This window comes from Pleurodeles waltl, chromosome 7 (assembly GCF_031143425.1).
Source record: "Pleurodeles waltl isolate 20211129_DDA chromosome 7, aPleWal1.hap1.20221129, whole genome shotgun sequence".
Classification (NCBI taxonomy): Eukaryota; Metazoa; Chordata; class Amphibia; order Caudata; family Salamandridae; genus Pleurodeles; species Pleurodeles waltl.
In genome coordinates, this window is record NC_090446.1 from 137328043 (window position 1) to 137344621 (window position 16579).

General features: G+C 43.7%; 1 protein-coding gene across 7 annotated transcripts in view; it reads left to right on the plus strand.

Annotated features, from left to right (window-relative positions):
- DNMT3B (DNA methyltransferase 3 beta) overlaps positions 1–16579 on the plus strand; it is a 543013-nt gene that overhangs the window by 192549 nt on the left and 333885 nt on the right. For 4 of the 7 annotated variants that reach the window (XM_069243402.1, XM_069243397.1, XM_069243404.1 and 1 more), the window contains 3 exons: positions 11267–11352; positions 12775–12924; positions 15237–15425. In XM_069243402.1, coding sequence (XP_069099503.1) covers positions 11267–11352; positions 12775–12924; positions 15237–15425 — 425 coding nt within the window. The remainder of the gene's footprint in view (positions 1–11266; positions 11353–12774; positions 12925–15236; positions 15426–16579) is intronic. The other 3 variants (XM_069243401.1, XM_069243403.1, XM_069243399.1) reach the window with 2 other exon arrangements.

Consider the following 16579-nt stretch of genomic DNA (forward strand, 5'->3'; position numbering starts at 1 on the left):
ATTATATAGCAGCTGGAGCCAAGCACAAAACTGGGGGCCAAAGCCCAATGTAATTAGTTTTCAGATACGGGCATTCAATGCTATCATTTACTCGCATTTAATGAGAGTACTGCTGCTTCCTCTGTGCCCGGGGCCCCAGTCGCATGTAAAATCACATACAGGTGTCTCAAATTTAGCTTAGTATTCCTATGAGGCCTGAGTCCGGTTTGGTCCCATGAACTAATTTGGCCATCAAAGGCCGCAATCTATTCGCTAGTATTTTTGCCAATATCTTAGCCTCCAAGTTCAACAGTGAAATAGGATGGGATGAGCTGCAGGAAGTTGGGGGTCTGCCCTCTTTATGTAGTAACACTAATGGAGGCCAATGTCTGGTCTACCTGCAGGATCCTCTCTGCCTTAACAACTTGTAACATTGGTAGCATGTGAGGCGCAGCGGTATCAGCAGTGCACATGAAGAGCTCTACCGGCAGGCCACTGGGTTCCACTGCTGTCCCAGAGGCGATTTCACTAATGGCGTTTTGTACTTCCTCAGTCATCCGTTCTTGGTCCAGCTCCCCACTATCATCGTTAGATAGTTCAACAAGCAGGAGGCCCCCCATGAGTTCAATGCAGTCTGTGTACGTGTGGTACGTCAACGAGGAATATATACATTCATAACACGTGGCAAAGGCTTTGTCTATTGCATCATTCACCGCATGTCGTGTGTCTGCCTCATTACACCCTTCTGCAACCTGGTTTCTGCCCCTATCCCTTTTTTCTAGCCAGGCCAGTAATTTGTTCGCTTTGCCCCCAGCTTCATATATACGCCTTTGTGTAGCTAGTGCATGGGCTCATGCCTTGCTGTCCGCTAAGTCTCTTAACTCTTGTTGCTTAAGTAAAAGCCTGTGACAGTGGTGCGGCGCAACCGCATCACCCCTGCAGGGCGTCTGATTCTAGTTTGGAGATTTCTTCCTCTAGTGCATCAATTTGGAGGCGACGCTCCTTTTTCAAGCCCTCTGTTAATGTTTGAGCCTGCCCCCTAACTACCGTCTTGAAGGCCTGCAGGAGAGTACTGGCCGAGGTCACCATCCCCAAGTTTTCAGAGAAGTACCACTCTGCACCCTCCTGTATCTTTTCTGGAAATAATTTCTCCTTTAGATAAGTGTTGGCTGGCTCTGCCTAGATGTGCCAGATGATGCAAGGATTCTCTAATCCCTCTAGTTCACAAAACATGCCTGACCTACAGCATCCTGCCCAGCATCGTTGTCATTGTATAACCCCAGCCTGCCTATTTGGGCAACAAAATCTGTCTCGCTGGCATAGATCAACCAGACCATAGTTAATCGCAGTGCACTTCTCTTCTGGTTGCCTCGATCTTCCCCAACAAGCTTTTGTGTTTTGGAGTAAGATGGCTTAAGTGTCTACATTACCTGGAGAAAATATTTATTTCCACTGCTTCACGCAAAATCTTTAGAGCAAAATGGTGGTTCCTCTATATATTGGTTAAGGTGCACAGGCTTTCCTTGTGCATAGTGAAACCCTAGATACCAGCACCTAGGGGGCACTGTAGATGTTTCACTGTTGTGTGGTTTCAGATAAGGATGAGCACTACCACTTTCCTCTGAGAGATTTATCTTTCATGCAATAAGCATAGCAAGCATTTCTGTCGAGTAACAGCCTCACTGCAATTGGTACTTCTACCACTTGCAAACCACTCAACATTCCATTGGCCCATTCAGTGTAGGAATGTTGTTTTGTGTGGGTGAGATGTTGGTTGGTAACATGATATGATATTTATGTAATTTTATAGTAGAAGATGACTATATCAGGTTTTAGTGGTGTTTTGTAACAAGGATGGCACTCATTTGTGTGTCTATTGTGTTTTTTTTAATGATGACAAAATAACTACATTCCTGTGTGTAAGTGTTAATAAGGTGACAATAGCTAGCCATCGTTGTGCCTCTGGTAATGTTTTTTGCATATGATTGTGTCAAAGCAGGGTTTCGGTTAATGTAGGGTGAACAAGAATTATATCTGATTGAGATATGTAGATCTTATTGACTAGAGTCAGGGTAGACTAGTTTTACTGCTTCTGATGAATACTTCTAACCATACATTCCTCTCCTTGTAATAGTCTCTTTGCACCAGACTGGGAACTTTTCTCCAGTAATGCTCCAGCACACTTTTACTGCTTCTGGTGAATACATCTAACCATAGATTCTTCAACTTAGAATACTCTCCAGACAGGAAACTTTTATCCAGCAAAGCACCTGCTCACTGTTTGATAGCACTGTGTGGCTCCACATTGGCTCTTTACTACTCCAGAAGTGAATGAGCAGAGATGCATGTAAGTGCCACCCCTGCATGCTGAGGTCAGCTCTTGTGCTCCCAATTTCGCCGGTCTTCCGACAACTACCACTTCCGAATCAAGAGTCTTATGGAACAATGCCCCCTCCTAAAATGACAGGATTTGGCTTGGGACATGATACAAAGTTGTGCAACATATGCTCTCTTATGCAGCTGAGGGCAATCCCAGACCACGAAGCGAAGCTGTGTTCCCCTCGAGCATAAATAGTAGTGGCGGTCAGACTTCTCTGGTAAGTCGATAAAATGAAAACACAAAAAAGCAAAGCAGACTGGACCCCATCCTACCACTCTATATCTAGAGAGAAGGCACACAGGTGTCACGTCAGTCAGTCTCCCTCTAGGTTTCCGGAACAAATTCCCCAATTGATCTTGGTGCGCCTGAGTTTCCAGGGCCATCAGCATCTCTGTAGAAGATTGATACCTTCAAGGAGGCCATACTGCAGATTTTTGGTGCACTTTAAATTTTCTCTGGTGCAGGTGTGCCTTTGGACCCTTCCTCGTCAACACTGATATACAGGACTCCAGCTCTGGAAGAGGATTTAGTGCTGAATTGAAGTGCGTCACCGAACTAACTTCAGCCCGAGCTTGACCTTTGATGCACTACAAGATTACAAAAGCAAAAGCAGTCTTCCTACAGCCTGTCTCCGAACCAGTGTGTCTACTAGGGTGGATACTCCAGCAGTGGCCCCATTATCTTTTTGGCTCTGACTAAGGTACACTTCAAGAAATGCGACAGTAGGAGCTTAATTTAGTGGCTGACTTAGACCTGGACGGTATTACCGCCAAACCGTGTCGGCAGCGGACCCAAAAACACCTTCAAGTTAGCACCCGCCGTATTTAGATGTTACAACTCTGTAAGCAGTTGACTGGTGGTGAATTGCTAACCGAGAGAGACGGCAGCGGGACCCAGTGGACTTCGTACAATGGCAGGGGCTATGGAATAGAGGTAAATCACACACACACACTGTCCCTTAGCCTTATGTCTCCCTCTGCACTATACACTACACAACACACTACATACACTCCATCATCCATTACAGTTCCAACACAACACAATCAGTACATGCCGAAAACACACATTGGCATACGTCACACCGTTGACACTGCATCCACAAACAACACAACCACAACAACCGATACAACTACACCACCAGCTACACTAACACACACCATTGGCACTGCACCAACAAACAACACAACCACAACAATCATTACAACTACACCACCGACTACACAAGCACAAGCACACTCATACACAAACATAACTGCACACATCATGGCAGCGTCTGCCACACAACAACAAAACCCATGTGAATGTGTCACACGGCAATACAACATTCACAGCAACATTGATCTGACATGCAAGTAACACATATACAGACACAACCATGTCACCCACTCCAACTCCCTCCTGCAGCCAGTCCACACACTCATTCATACTTGTACTGACTCACATACACAACAGATAGCACAAAACTGCCCTCCTTGCAATGCGCACAAATCGACACTGTTGTCCATTGTGAGTGTATCGTCATTGTGGTGCTAGTATTCAATTGGCAGTTGTGTATGTGTGCGATATGCGTGTTGTACCAGTGTGTCCACAGCCATGTGTGACCCACACATTTGTCTTCCCGACATAGGCACGTATATGTCTACAATGGTCCCAACATCTGGTACAGTGCTCACCCTCTGGCAATGCTACACCCCTACCTTTGAGTCTGGGGGGGTTGTGTTTTCTACATGGGTTGTGACGGCAGTGATGGCATGTATTGTTCAATTGTGTCCATTTAAAGACTGAGTTGGAATGGGGGAAAAAGGTGAGTTTTCATTGAAAAAGATCTAAAATTAAAGGACACCCAAAAGGAGAAAATAAGCAACTTACATCTGGGTTCAGGGATGGCGTTTACATGCAGTTCCATTCTGTCACTGCTGGGACTGTATGGAGCCAGCACAGGGCCACATGGCACCATGTGACGGCATGCTGGAGTGTTTCTGTAGGAACGTTTCCGGAACCAGTCTGGCACATGGGGATATTCTAAGTAGGGTGGGTGAAATTTGCACGATGTGCTTCTGTGTCAATCGCAAAATGTAGGCAAAATTAAATGAAATTACATATAATTGCATGAAATGCAAATCTGTCTTTTATTTCTATATTTTTAGAGAGACATGGCTTCCATTTTTATGCAAGGATGCATTTTGTGCTAAAAAAAAGTTTGCAAAAAACAAAACCACCACAAAAATCAGTCACTTGCGTTCTCTTGTGAATTTATATTGCAAATTCGAATGATTACACAACAACACATAATTTTAGTAACAAGCATAATGCTAAATTCCCTTAATTACGCAAATTACTCCATCGTAATTAAAATTTTACCCAGGAACTAATTATAAGGTGAGGAATCTGCAGTTACATACAGTGTCTACCAGAAGTAGTGTTAGAGAAGATAAGTAACTAGTTCTTTTTGCAAAGCTCATACTATATCATATTATGTTTTATTATATGAAGCGCTTGGTATGTGAGATGTTCTGCTTCCAGTGTTTGAAGACAAACATACAAACAGAGAAAAAGGATGCAATATCCCAAGATTTTCTGTTTTATGAAATGTTTCCTTTCAGGACACCTGTCATGTGATAGAAGACCTTCCATCCCCTTATTCCCAGTCTACGGTCTCTTCTAGTTACCCTCACTACAGACACTTCACCAACAGCAGTCTGATTACTCCAGCATACAATGTAAATGCCTGAAAAGAAAAACTGAAAAATGTAGGACATTATTTTCCTCAGAAATTAAACTAAAAATTGTCCTGATTCTTAACCAGGTGACGAATGTGCTGTTAATCCTTCAGAGGATGCAGGTGTGCTTTGGATGGCCTTCCTACTTGTCTTTTCCATACATTAGGTCTTCAATTACTAAATATGGTTCTTCTTGTTACATTGGCATGTGGAAAGAAAGTGTTTAGTTGCTAATCCAATCGTTCTTCCTATGCCTAAGTTACAACACGTTTTTGGTTTTCTGCTCTGGCCAGAAAGGTGGGTTACAATTAATATTGGAGACCTGTAATGGGAATGTACATGCTGGGATTTTAAGACCAAGACTTGATTTTGGATTTGGTAGACAAGGCACTTCTTTGCAAACACGATGGGAGGTACCATGACCCCAAAGTGCCTGTATTCCTTGGATGGAACCCCTGTTGACTCTGTCGACAAAAGACTCCCTTCAACAGATTAAGCCTGTCAAAAGAAGGACATTACTCCGCAGTCCAATTTAGAGGGCATAGTGTTATGCCTTTTTTCCCTGCCTATCACCTTTAGGATAAACCTTGTGGCGAGGAACTGGAGAAAACAACAACAATAATGAACTCCCTCAGAGAAAACTCCCAGTGTGGGTCATTTGTTTTTTGCTTTTCAGATACAAACGTCTGCTCTAGGAGGTTTTGAAAAACCCGAGTTGAGTGGACAGCTGTCAAATATGACTGAGGTCATTTACCAAATGTTTAATGCATTGAAGGGAACTGCCATGATCAGTGTTTATTTCAATGAATAGAGATGACCGCAGGGTCAGCGGTCCTCTCTAAAATTGGTTGGCGGAGTACCCTCGGGCCATCCGATGGACACTACCCCATCTGACAACCTATAGATTTGGCCACAAGTTCAAAGGTAAGAGATCAGCACATGGTTAATTGGAGCAGCAATCTTACTATTATTTGGTTCAGCCTGTGCTGGCTTGGCATAAGTGTTGCTTACGTTTGGGATTTTAAAAGATACTTTGGGCTAGCTGAAGATTGCGGATGCTTAGCTTCAGAGCTTTCTGGTCCGGGCCTGGAATCTCCAGCTAAGCTATGCTCCCCCCGCCTTTTGGGCAGGGAGTATGGGACATAGATCTGCTGCCTGGTGGGGCCTGACCTATTAAGCCCTGGCAGGTCTGTGCACTGGCCTCAAGATGATGGATGCTGGTGTTGCAGACCCTAGGTTAGAGTGGCACAAGCTTGAGAGGCGCCACAGGTGGGGAGGTGGCCTAATGTGTACTGGACATGAATGTGCAGAGCTGGGGAAGCTGCCCCTGCATGTCAATAGAGACAAAAGTACCAGCACAGGGACTGGGCTAGTGCACGGAGAGGGGTGGGGGGTCGACACCCTGGCAGTGAAACATTTCACACCCTGACAGGAGGCCTATGGAATACTCAGTGCTTGGCTTTTCAAACAGGCCTCTCTGTAGACTGTGATCTGAGAGTGACTCTATATAATGTGAGCAGGCAGAATCCAGATAAGCATGTTGATTCAGAGAACGTGAGGTCGAACCTGTGGGGGATAACCTCAGGAAGTAATAGAGAGTGGGGCCCCATGTGGCTACCCTACAACTGTTTTAGTGCTTGTGGGTTGTAGGGGACTTTGAACAGGCAGATCAACGCACACCTTCAGCATGCAGCAGCTAAAAATATGCACAGTTGAACCCCTAGTGACTCCCCCAAAAAATGTGAAGCTCCCTTGTGAAGGGGCAGCATACAGAACCCGAAAGAAGGGCCCCCACAGCTTCAGACCAGCCTGGTCTGGTGTTCCTAAAGTCCTGAGATGAAGTGCTACGGAAGGACATCCTGAACTCTTATATTATTTAAAACCGCAGTCTGAGGCAATCTGGGTGATAACAACTGTACACCTCAGGGACCCTAATACATCCTGGAACAACAATGCTTTGGTCTGCACCTGTGCTGTGACACCCCCTAGCGTGGCAGTGAAGGTCTGACTGCAGGTTACACAGAGCCAGGGCAACGGAGCTCAGACTGGCTCCCAATTTGATCACGGTGATTGAGAACCACAGATGTGACCCGGGGAGGACAAAGAACGAACAGTCCATTAAACACTTGCTGCATCTGACCGAAACACTAGGGACAGGCATGGACATAAGAAGCAGATCAAAGGCAGACCCATGGGGTGTGAGAGGTTCAGAACTTGGGACAAACCTCGATCTAGGTATCACTAAAGATTTTCTCTTACAGGTCTTCCTGGTGACCAAGAAAGACATCCAATCTGTCAAAAAAGACCTACACAGTGACTTACAAGAAATGCGAAGGGACATAGTTGGACTAAGGAGCTGAGTGAAGGAGGAGGAAAAGGGCGTACACAAGCAATTTGATGACTGAAATAACCTCCAGCAATGCATGATCACATACGAGAAACAGCACAGACAGTCTTCAGGAGAAATGCGAAGACCTCATGAACCAATCATGATGAAAAAACATCTGTATCTGCAGAATACCTATGAGATACAGGGTGGAGACCTACCCAGAACCTATTCAACACTATATTAGAGCGTACGTGGGCCTGATCAGTCTAGTGGAACGTAGAGGGTACAAGAGGTTCCCCGCATAACCTTGTGACTAGAGTTGTTTAGAGACTACTAGAGTCCACTTCTACAAGGAATAGGGAGTCATCATGACTAAATACTTTTGACCTGTTGCTGAACTGCTAAAAATTAAAGACATCAAATACAGATGGGGTAACCCATTTTGGATTATCTACCACGGTAAGACCAACAGCGAACTTTAGCCTCCTTAGAAAAAGCTTTTCCCCTGTTGAGCGAGCACTACATATTCCAGCACTCAGTGGGCACCCTTGACGTGAGGGAAGTTGATGAAAACTGAAAACAGCACAAAATCAAAGCCTGATAGAAGATCACTGCATGCAGAGAAAGTGTGCTGGCCTACCGGCAATGTGTCCAGAGTGGTCGAATGGTGCTGCCCACGTAAATGAGGTTTCACATGCAGACTAAGCAATAAACCACAAATTTGGTGTTACAATTGATGAACTTATTAATCCTATATGTAACTGGCGTGTTGTATTGAAATTTAATCAATTTGTCTTTAATAAAACAACACATATTACAATGTGCACATTTATAGGATCCATGTGGTGCTGTAGGTAACCAGGTCTCTTTGTGGTCAGGTGGTAGATAACTATGACACAAATAGTTGCGTAGGGCCGGTCCCCTGCTGTAGGTAATATTCGGTTTGGGAGAGAGATTTTTCTTGAGGTGCCCATCGGCTAATAGTAATGACCAATGTTTCTTGAGAATTTTGAATATATTCGAGCTAATTGCGTTGTAAGGAGTGATGAAAGAGAGAGGTCTAGTTGATTCCCTCTTTTTGGTAGAGGAAACCAATAGCTCAGATCTTTCTACATGATTGATTCTACTATTAGCTCGTCGTAGCGTGTTGTGCGAGTAACCCCTTTGAAAGAATCGTGTATTCATTAGTTTTAGCTCTAACTGAAAGACCAAATCAGTTTGTTTTTTATACTGCTGGTCTCCGGGACCGGCATAACAATTCCGCGGGCCCCGTTTCCACTTTAACGGTCGATCAGACCGGGCTATTTTTGGATCACAGATGCAGATTCTACGATTGCTTATTTGTTTGGCTTTGAACTAGTTATTACAATTTTTACTATTGGAACTGATTGGACTCCAGTTTGCCCTGAAGAAGCCCCTCGATTGGGTGAAACGCGTTGGCTGTTTATTCATTGTACCGTTGGCTGTTTATTCATTGTACTGTTGGCTGCATTTACGGAACTGCAAGATTACTAAGCATTGGTCCTGCAAAGCATTAAATAAGAAGGATTTCACCTCTTAACGACTAGAGTACTGGACTTTTTTCACTGTCTACAAATGTTTTTTGCGTATGTGGCGGTGCAACACCTATTTGGATTTTGTGTGTGACTATCACTTGTACACAGTGCACTCTTTGTCTGTGCACGTTTTTTCACCTTTGGTGCGCATCCTTCTGATTTTGATATGACTTATCACTGACAAATCTGACATCAACTCTGCCACATTGGGTATAATTGGTTGCGTCTTTTCTCCCCCCCCTTTTCTTACATATAATTGACTTTCATGTTGGTTATCTGTGTAGTTACATTACATCTCATATTTGAGTATATATGTTTATTTATTTCACAGCCTTGACAAAGTCTTGAAGACGAAACACATGTCGGCTGTTTTTGCTGTCTGGACTTGTACTTTATGTGGTCACTTGATTGGAATTTTGACCATTTTGTGCTCACCTGTAATAAATATCCAGTGTCACCTGTTGGCCAGACGTTGATTCAATTACTGAAGCACCACTTGGATCTACCATACAAAGTTATACTTGGGGTGTGCCCTGGCCTTTTGTTCTAATTACACAGGCTACCACTCACTGATTCCAGTGGGTGTTCCTTTGACACCTGAGGTGGCAGGTGCACGGCTAGCCTGGCACCCACTACTTGCTGTTGCTCGAAAAAGACCATTACTAATGAACATTTGTTAAACCTATGTCGATGTGCGAACGTCTTTGGCATTCTCCGCCTGTTTTTTCTGGAATTCCATTGTTTCCAACGTTATTTAGGACAGAAGTGATTCATTTACCAAACCCACACACATCAGGAAAAACATGTGCCCGGTAACGTAGACCAGCCTAATGAAAGTATCACACATGTCAACTACTTTGAAGAATATAACCTTGCTACAGAAGATAACAACATGCCATGCCCCACAAAGTACAATCTTATATCACAGTTACTACACACCACTCTCAACTACACATAATAGGTGAGACACAGCCCAGGTTTTGTTGGAGACAATGTGGAGAATCGTTGCAGTCATGCAAATACTGTGGACATGTCCCAAACTCAAGGATTTCTGGGGCAGACATTCTAAATAGTGTTTACCAAATGGAGGTTAGATAGGTAAAAGGAGACCAAGCACTAATCATTCTAGAGGTTCCGGTGGAAGACACATATCCATTGCAATCAATAACATGGAAAATAATCTCCTAACTAATATGTGTCGGTAAACAGACTATGGGGGTCATTCTGACCCTGGCGGCCGGTGGCCGCCAGGGCCACCGACCACGGGAGCACCGCCAACAGGCTGGCGGTGCTCCCACGAGCATTCTGACCGCGGCGGTTCAGCCGCGGTCAGAAGCGGCAAGTCGGCGGGCTCCCGCCGACTTACCGCTGCTCGGGGGAATCCTTCATGGCGGCGGAGCGCGCTCCGCCGCCATGAGGATTCTGACAGCCCCTACCGCCATCCTGTTCATGGCGGGAAACCCGCCATGAACAGGATGGCGGTAGGGGGTGCCGCGGGGCCCCTGGGGGCCCGCTAAGTATTTCAGTGTCTGCCTTGCAGACACTGAAATACGCGACGGGTGCAACTGCACCCGTCGCACCCCTGCAACTACGCCGGCTCAATTCTGAGCCGGCGTCCTCGTTGCAGGGGCATTTCCTCTGGGCCGGCAGGCGCTCTTTTGGAGAGCGCCCGCCGGCCCAGAGGAAATGTCTGAATGGCCGCCGCGGTCTTTTGACCGCGGTGCGGTCATTTGGCGGCGGTACTATGGCGGACGGCCTCCGCCGTCCGCCATAGTCAGAATCACCCCCTATTTTTGGTCTGTGAGGACTTACATTGACACCAACTTTGGAAGTGTGGCTCCAGAAACTCTGGCAATTACTTGCTCAGGAAAAGCTAGCAGATGATTGGAACAGAGAGTCCTGTAAGTTTAACAGCATCATGGATCCTTTCAGGACATATCTGAATGATAACAGGGTCTTGAAAGACTTGAGCCCTAGGTCTGTCCGACAATGGGAAGTATATGCTAGCACGGGTCAAAGTGAAGGGGAATGTGCAATCTGGGCTAGTCTTATCACAGCAAAGGTGTCACTATGGAGATTTGTGTGTTGAGGGAATATTTTCTTTATGTTCACACAGGTATGCCTGTCCGAAGTTGTGTATTATGAAAATTCAATAAGAATCATTGAAACCTTAATAGGTACCTTGAACATGTAAAGCACAATTGTTCTCAGTGCGTTCCCGCCGCCTTAGTAAAGGCTTCAAATAATTGCTTTTTCTCATGATGATTACACATGTGAGCTTTTTGTATTCTTCATCTTACAGGTGGAAAAGTGAAGATGTCCTACTCGAAGAAGAAGGTTGAAGAATTTTTTGAGGATGACCTTTCCTGGCCTTTGAGCTTCAGCGAGGTACTTTTTATTATACTTAGATTTCCGAACAATTTAAGCTTGTGAGAGGTGAGGTTGTGGATTTCCTTATCCACTGCTACTGCCTTCCCTCTCCTAGCTGCTGACAGCCCTTGTGATTTTGCTATTTATCTACCCATGATGATACTGTTTCTAGTCCAGCTTTTACAAAGCATACATTCTTTTAGAATTCTTAAGTGACTCTAGGTACAGATCTTCATTAAATACAAAGCAATTAATTTCAGAATAAGTAGTATCTACAGCACCTGGTAAATATCTCACATTGGGTAACAGTACTTACTTACCTGGTGAGGTCTGCACATCTAGAAATTAGTCCTCTTTGTACACTGCAGTTAGGGACCTGAGTAGTGCTTGATGAGTCCAGGCTTGCTGTATCCCCAACCTTCTTCATAAATGTGCTTCTTTTTTGGGTTGTTAACTGTTTAGGTCCCTAAATTATCTATTTTGGAGTACAGGTGGATAAATGACATAGCCTGTTATTTTAATGGTTTAAACATATTTCACTGTACTAGGAATTGTTGAATTTACTTATCAAAAAGTTGCATAACCTTTCCTCTTGTTGTATGCTGAAACCTCTGCAGTGGCACCATATCTGAGGTGCAGACCCTAATGTCAAGTGTAATATCTGATTGGGCTCTGACTATCAGATTTTTAGTCAGAGAGTAAGTCCCACTTTTAAATTTGGCAGTGCCCAGGGTTGAGGAACAAGAAATTTGTAATGGAAACGTCCAATTCCCAGGTTTCAAAATACAAAGCAAAAAATGCCGGTTGTGGTTGCATTGGAGGTGTGGGTTAAAAAAATAATGATCTCTCTCATTTCTCATCGTTTAAATGCATTTACATTTCAGCTATAGTTTTCTATATTTGCAATTTCTTCTCATAAAGTATTTTACGTCACAATACTTTTATAGGATGAAGACAGACTTAATGGTGGTCCGCTTGTTGCTGCGATTATATTCAGAATCCTGTTACCCCAGCATATCAAACACTTGTACAAGGAACCAGTAAAATAGATTTCATTTTACACAAGCACAATTTAGAATATGGATATACATACAGAGTTTAAAATGCACATTTAAAACATGTACAGACATAACACTGTGTGTTGCATCATTTTATTTTTATGAGTTCTGTTGAAAATGCCTGGCATAATGATTAAGTACTGTGCTATGCTCCCAAACAACACAGTTTTACTTTTCATTTTACTACAGCAGATGAAGGATAATGACAGTCATTCCACTTTAAACCAATAAATGTGATGAAATGCACAGGACTTGCCCGGTTGCACTGCTACATGATGATTATCATCAGGTGCCTTGCTGCGGTTGTTGTTCCATGGCTTATAGATATGTTGCTATAACTACTTAACATAACAGAAGGATAATCTTGTGCTTAACTTGGCAGATCAGAATCCGTGGTGCTGCAGGTGTGGAGGGCAACCTGCGCCGAAAACCTTCTCCTCGCAATATATTTCAGGCCGGTCTAACATTCCACACCAAGAAACGTCGATCAGAGAATGGCTCTGGAAGCCCAAAGGAGAGTGTGGCTCAGAAGGTTGGTCCATTTTAAAGAGCTCTTGACAATCTTTGTTCCACTTATATAGTCTCTCCTTCATTTTTTCTTTCGGTTCTGATTTCTTCCTCTTTTCCTCTGTCTGTTTTCCCAACGATTACACTCTTTCTGTTTATTCTCATACTTTTTTTTCTCTATTTTGGCATTTGGATACGCCCTCATTCCTATGCCACGGCTGCATCCTCTTTGGCATCTCTCCCTCAGTCCCTTTTTATTGTGTCCCTCATTTTTTCTTGTCTGTCATCTTTTGATTTCACTTCTCTTAATCCATCCTTGTCCCTAGGTTTTGTAATTTTTCATTTGCCAGTAGTACCGAAAGTTGAGATCACTAACTGGAGTTTTGCATGGGGGTGAAGTTTTAAAGGGCCTACAGATGAAACTGTGAGCTGTGCACAGTAAAGTTTAATACCTTTGTGTAGCTTACCCTCAACAGTTAGGTGTTTGCTGACTGTTACCTCTACTGTATGGCCAAGGAAGTAGTAGGGTCATATGATGCAGGCAGTGTGTGAGGTTTCCAGCAGCTTAGCCACTCCACATGACACTGGCATCATCTAAGCCAGCCATGGGGATGAGGACATTCTGCGTACGAACCTCAACAGTTTCCTACAACAATACAAGCCGACTGTGAGTCTGAGACACCATTTTCCACTTATGACACAAAGGTGTGTAGCCTTGTGGGAGTGCATAGAGACACTCCTTGTCCTGATATAGTTTGGCTCGTCAGTCAACGAGAATGCAGCTTGTGGGATTAGATGAGCTAAACGATATGAAAATGTGAAACTTTCCATGTAGTTTATCCTTTGGTTCATGCTTGAATATGGCTTAAAAAGCTATCTTTAACAAAAACTGTGATGAAAGCACCAGAGTCTGAATCAGATAAACGGCTATGACTAGAGTGAAGCCATAAGCTAAACATGTGAAAAATTGAGATGGGAGAGAGCAATGATACAAAGGAAGTGACTGATAGAAGGGACTACACCTGCATTAAAAGATGTGAAGCAGTGGAGGCTAACACCAAGCTTGGGATAGGACAAAAACATCTCTAATGGACTACAAGCTGTAGAATGAGAGAGAAAGGACCAACCTTCCCAGACTAATTAGTTGTGATTTTATCAAATGTGTGCAGGAAGGAAAGATCATTGATGCTGTGAGAGATTGAAATAGGAAACATTGACCTTACCTTGTCAAACATAAAACATTACCTCCAAAGACTTTCCTAGCCACCAACCATAGTGACACAGATTTGGCCATCTACAACTTTCACTGTCTTCTCTTAAAGTCATTTTTCTCTTTCTTTTCTAAATATTAGGACCCTCTTAAGCAATATTGCTGATTTAGAATCCTTCATCTGTTAGATCATAAAGACACAAGAGGAATATGAGTGAAATGTTACTGATGAATCCCTGGTCCATTTTTTACACCTTTTCCTTATTCTCATTTTCCTTATCCTCCATCTTTCCTCCTCTCTTGCTGGCTTACCTTTCCCATCTCTGCTACCCGTTTCCCACACTACATGTTGTGGTCTATGGTTTCCATTCAGCAGCAGGTCTGTAAGGTGTAGCTAGTAACCTACTTCATGTACACCCCTTACATTTTGGTCTGGGTGCTGGCTTACCATGTTAATGGTACCTCCTTTATCACATGTATGGCTGCCCTCAACTGCTCTTTGGCTGGATTTATTATTACCAGTCTAATAACATCCAGCTGTCTTACTAGGTTATGTGTCATGGCGTTGCCTCAGCCTGGGTGTTTTTCAATGTACATGCCCTGTCAATCAGAGTCTGATTAGAAGCTGCTGGCTGTGCCTAAACCATTGAAAAGAAAAGGGTAATTGACAGCCACTGGGACTATTAAGCCCAAAGCAGTGACCCGATTTGGCCACCCTTTGTGTGTAAAAAAAAAAAAAATCCTAGATTTGAAGCTTGTTTTAGGTGGGTCCTTTTTTGGTATCTGTGAAAGCACTATTTTGCTCTTTTGCATTACATGAATGCGTTTAGAAGATATCGCCCAGCCTTTAGTTATTATTTCTGCCTTTCATTGCTTTCTCACTTGCTTAGTGTAATCTCCATCTTGCCTTCTGAAAAGCAGAGGGCCAGGAGTTTTCTCCATAATCCCAACCACCTGTACTAGTGAAATGACCACCAACAGCAGTTTGTTGTGTCTCTCCCTCCTTGTCTGTTTTCCACTTTCCTTAGTTTTCAATGTTTTCATGAGATCATGTGCTTTCTCTCTGTCTGCCATCATTCTGTCCCTATTCAAATGCTCATTTAGTTTTATGTCTTCATGTCCCAAAGAAGAAGTTAGCGACTGCTGAAGGTGCCCATCTCAATGGTCGACCTGCAATAGACCTGACTGAGGAAGATTCCAAAGAGTCTTCTGGGAGCAGTAGTTCAATGACCAGTGGCATGACTGACCTCCCCAATGGGTCTGCAGATGTCAAAGAGCTCGAGGCGTACGAATCTGCAGACACAGCCGAGTACCAGGTATCACAGCGCAATAAAGCTGCATTCTTTTTATGCACTTTTGGCAAATATGGATTTCTCCCATATCTTGTACCTGATTTTTTAGGTCTTGTGGGCTCTATGGCCAGGGGTGATGTACATTAATCTGATGTAATTAAGCATCTTTTTGAGTTTGGCTGAAGACAGCCTTTAATTGTGAGGTTATTGCCTTTCAAGAAAGTGAAAGCACAAAAAAGTCATCCTTTATGCATTAAGTAGGACCATAGATGAGCGGACCACATTTCATTATTGTTTGAGTGTATATTCTTTGCGACAGTGCAAGCAGTGTGAACCCTATCCCAGGGTTGCGCAACAATATCCCACCCCTCTGGTCATACATTGCCATCCAAAGGTTGGAGAGGCGGAGTAGGAGTAAGAGCTAGTGTTGAACATAGGCGCACCAGTCCATACATTGTGGATGCAGTTGTGTTATATTCATTGTAACAGACCCCTGTTCATGAGGTGTGTTATGAATCATGTATACGAGCTCTGAATGAGAAGGTTAAAAATCCTGAGATCACCACAGACATCTCCAGCTGTCCTAGAAATAGCTTCAAGAGTTGATTATGAGTGCATGAGAGAAGACAGGAAACGTTCAGTGTAAGACACAGGGGGAGAATGCTTCCCTCAGCCCAACTTGGTGCTGATGGGCTGTCTGGCTAGCTACCCCAGCCTGCTTTGTAAGTTTGACTTTCTTTGTGTACCTCTATATTCTGTTTCTGTGTGTGCATCGCTTGAGAGTGTGTATGTGTGTGAAAATATGTCTGCTTGTGTGAAATGTTACTTTCTCTGCATGTGTGTGTACGTGTGTTTGTCATTGTACATGTTGCGCATTACCCATATGTAGTTAGCGTGGATGTTCATTTGTTTCTGTGCATGTTTGTGTGCATGTGCCCCTTGTCAAAACATTTATGTCGCTAAATGTTAGTGCGTTCCTCCATTGGGTTGAACTTTTTGGAGTTTATTTTTGGGTGTGCACCTTTATGGGTTGCTACCCTTGTCTTATTAATTCTTTTAAAAGACATCACCTGCTACATCTGGTTTGATGGCTTGTGTGACTGTAGATGCACATGCTCTCCATACCCCTGCCATCTAGTGTTGGGTTCAGAGTTGTACAAATTGTTTTTCTTTGAAAA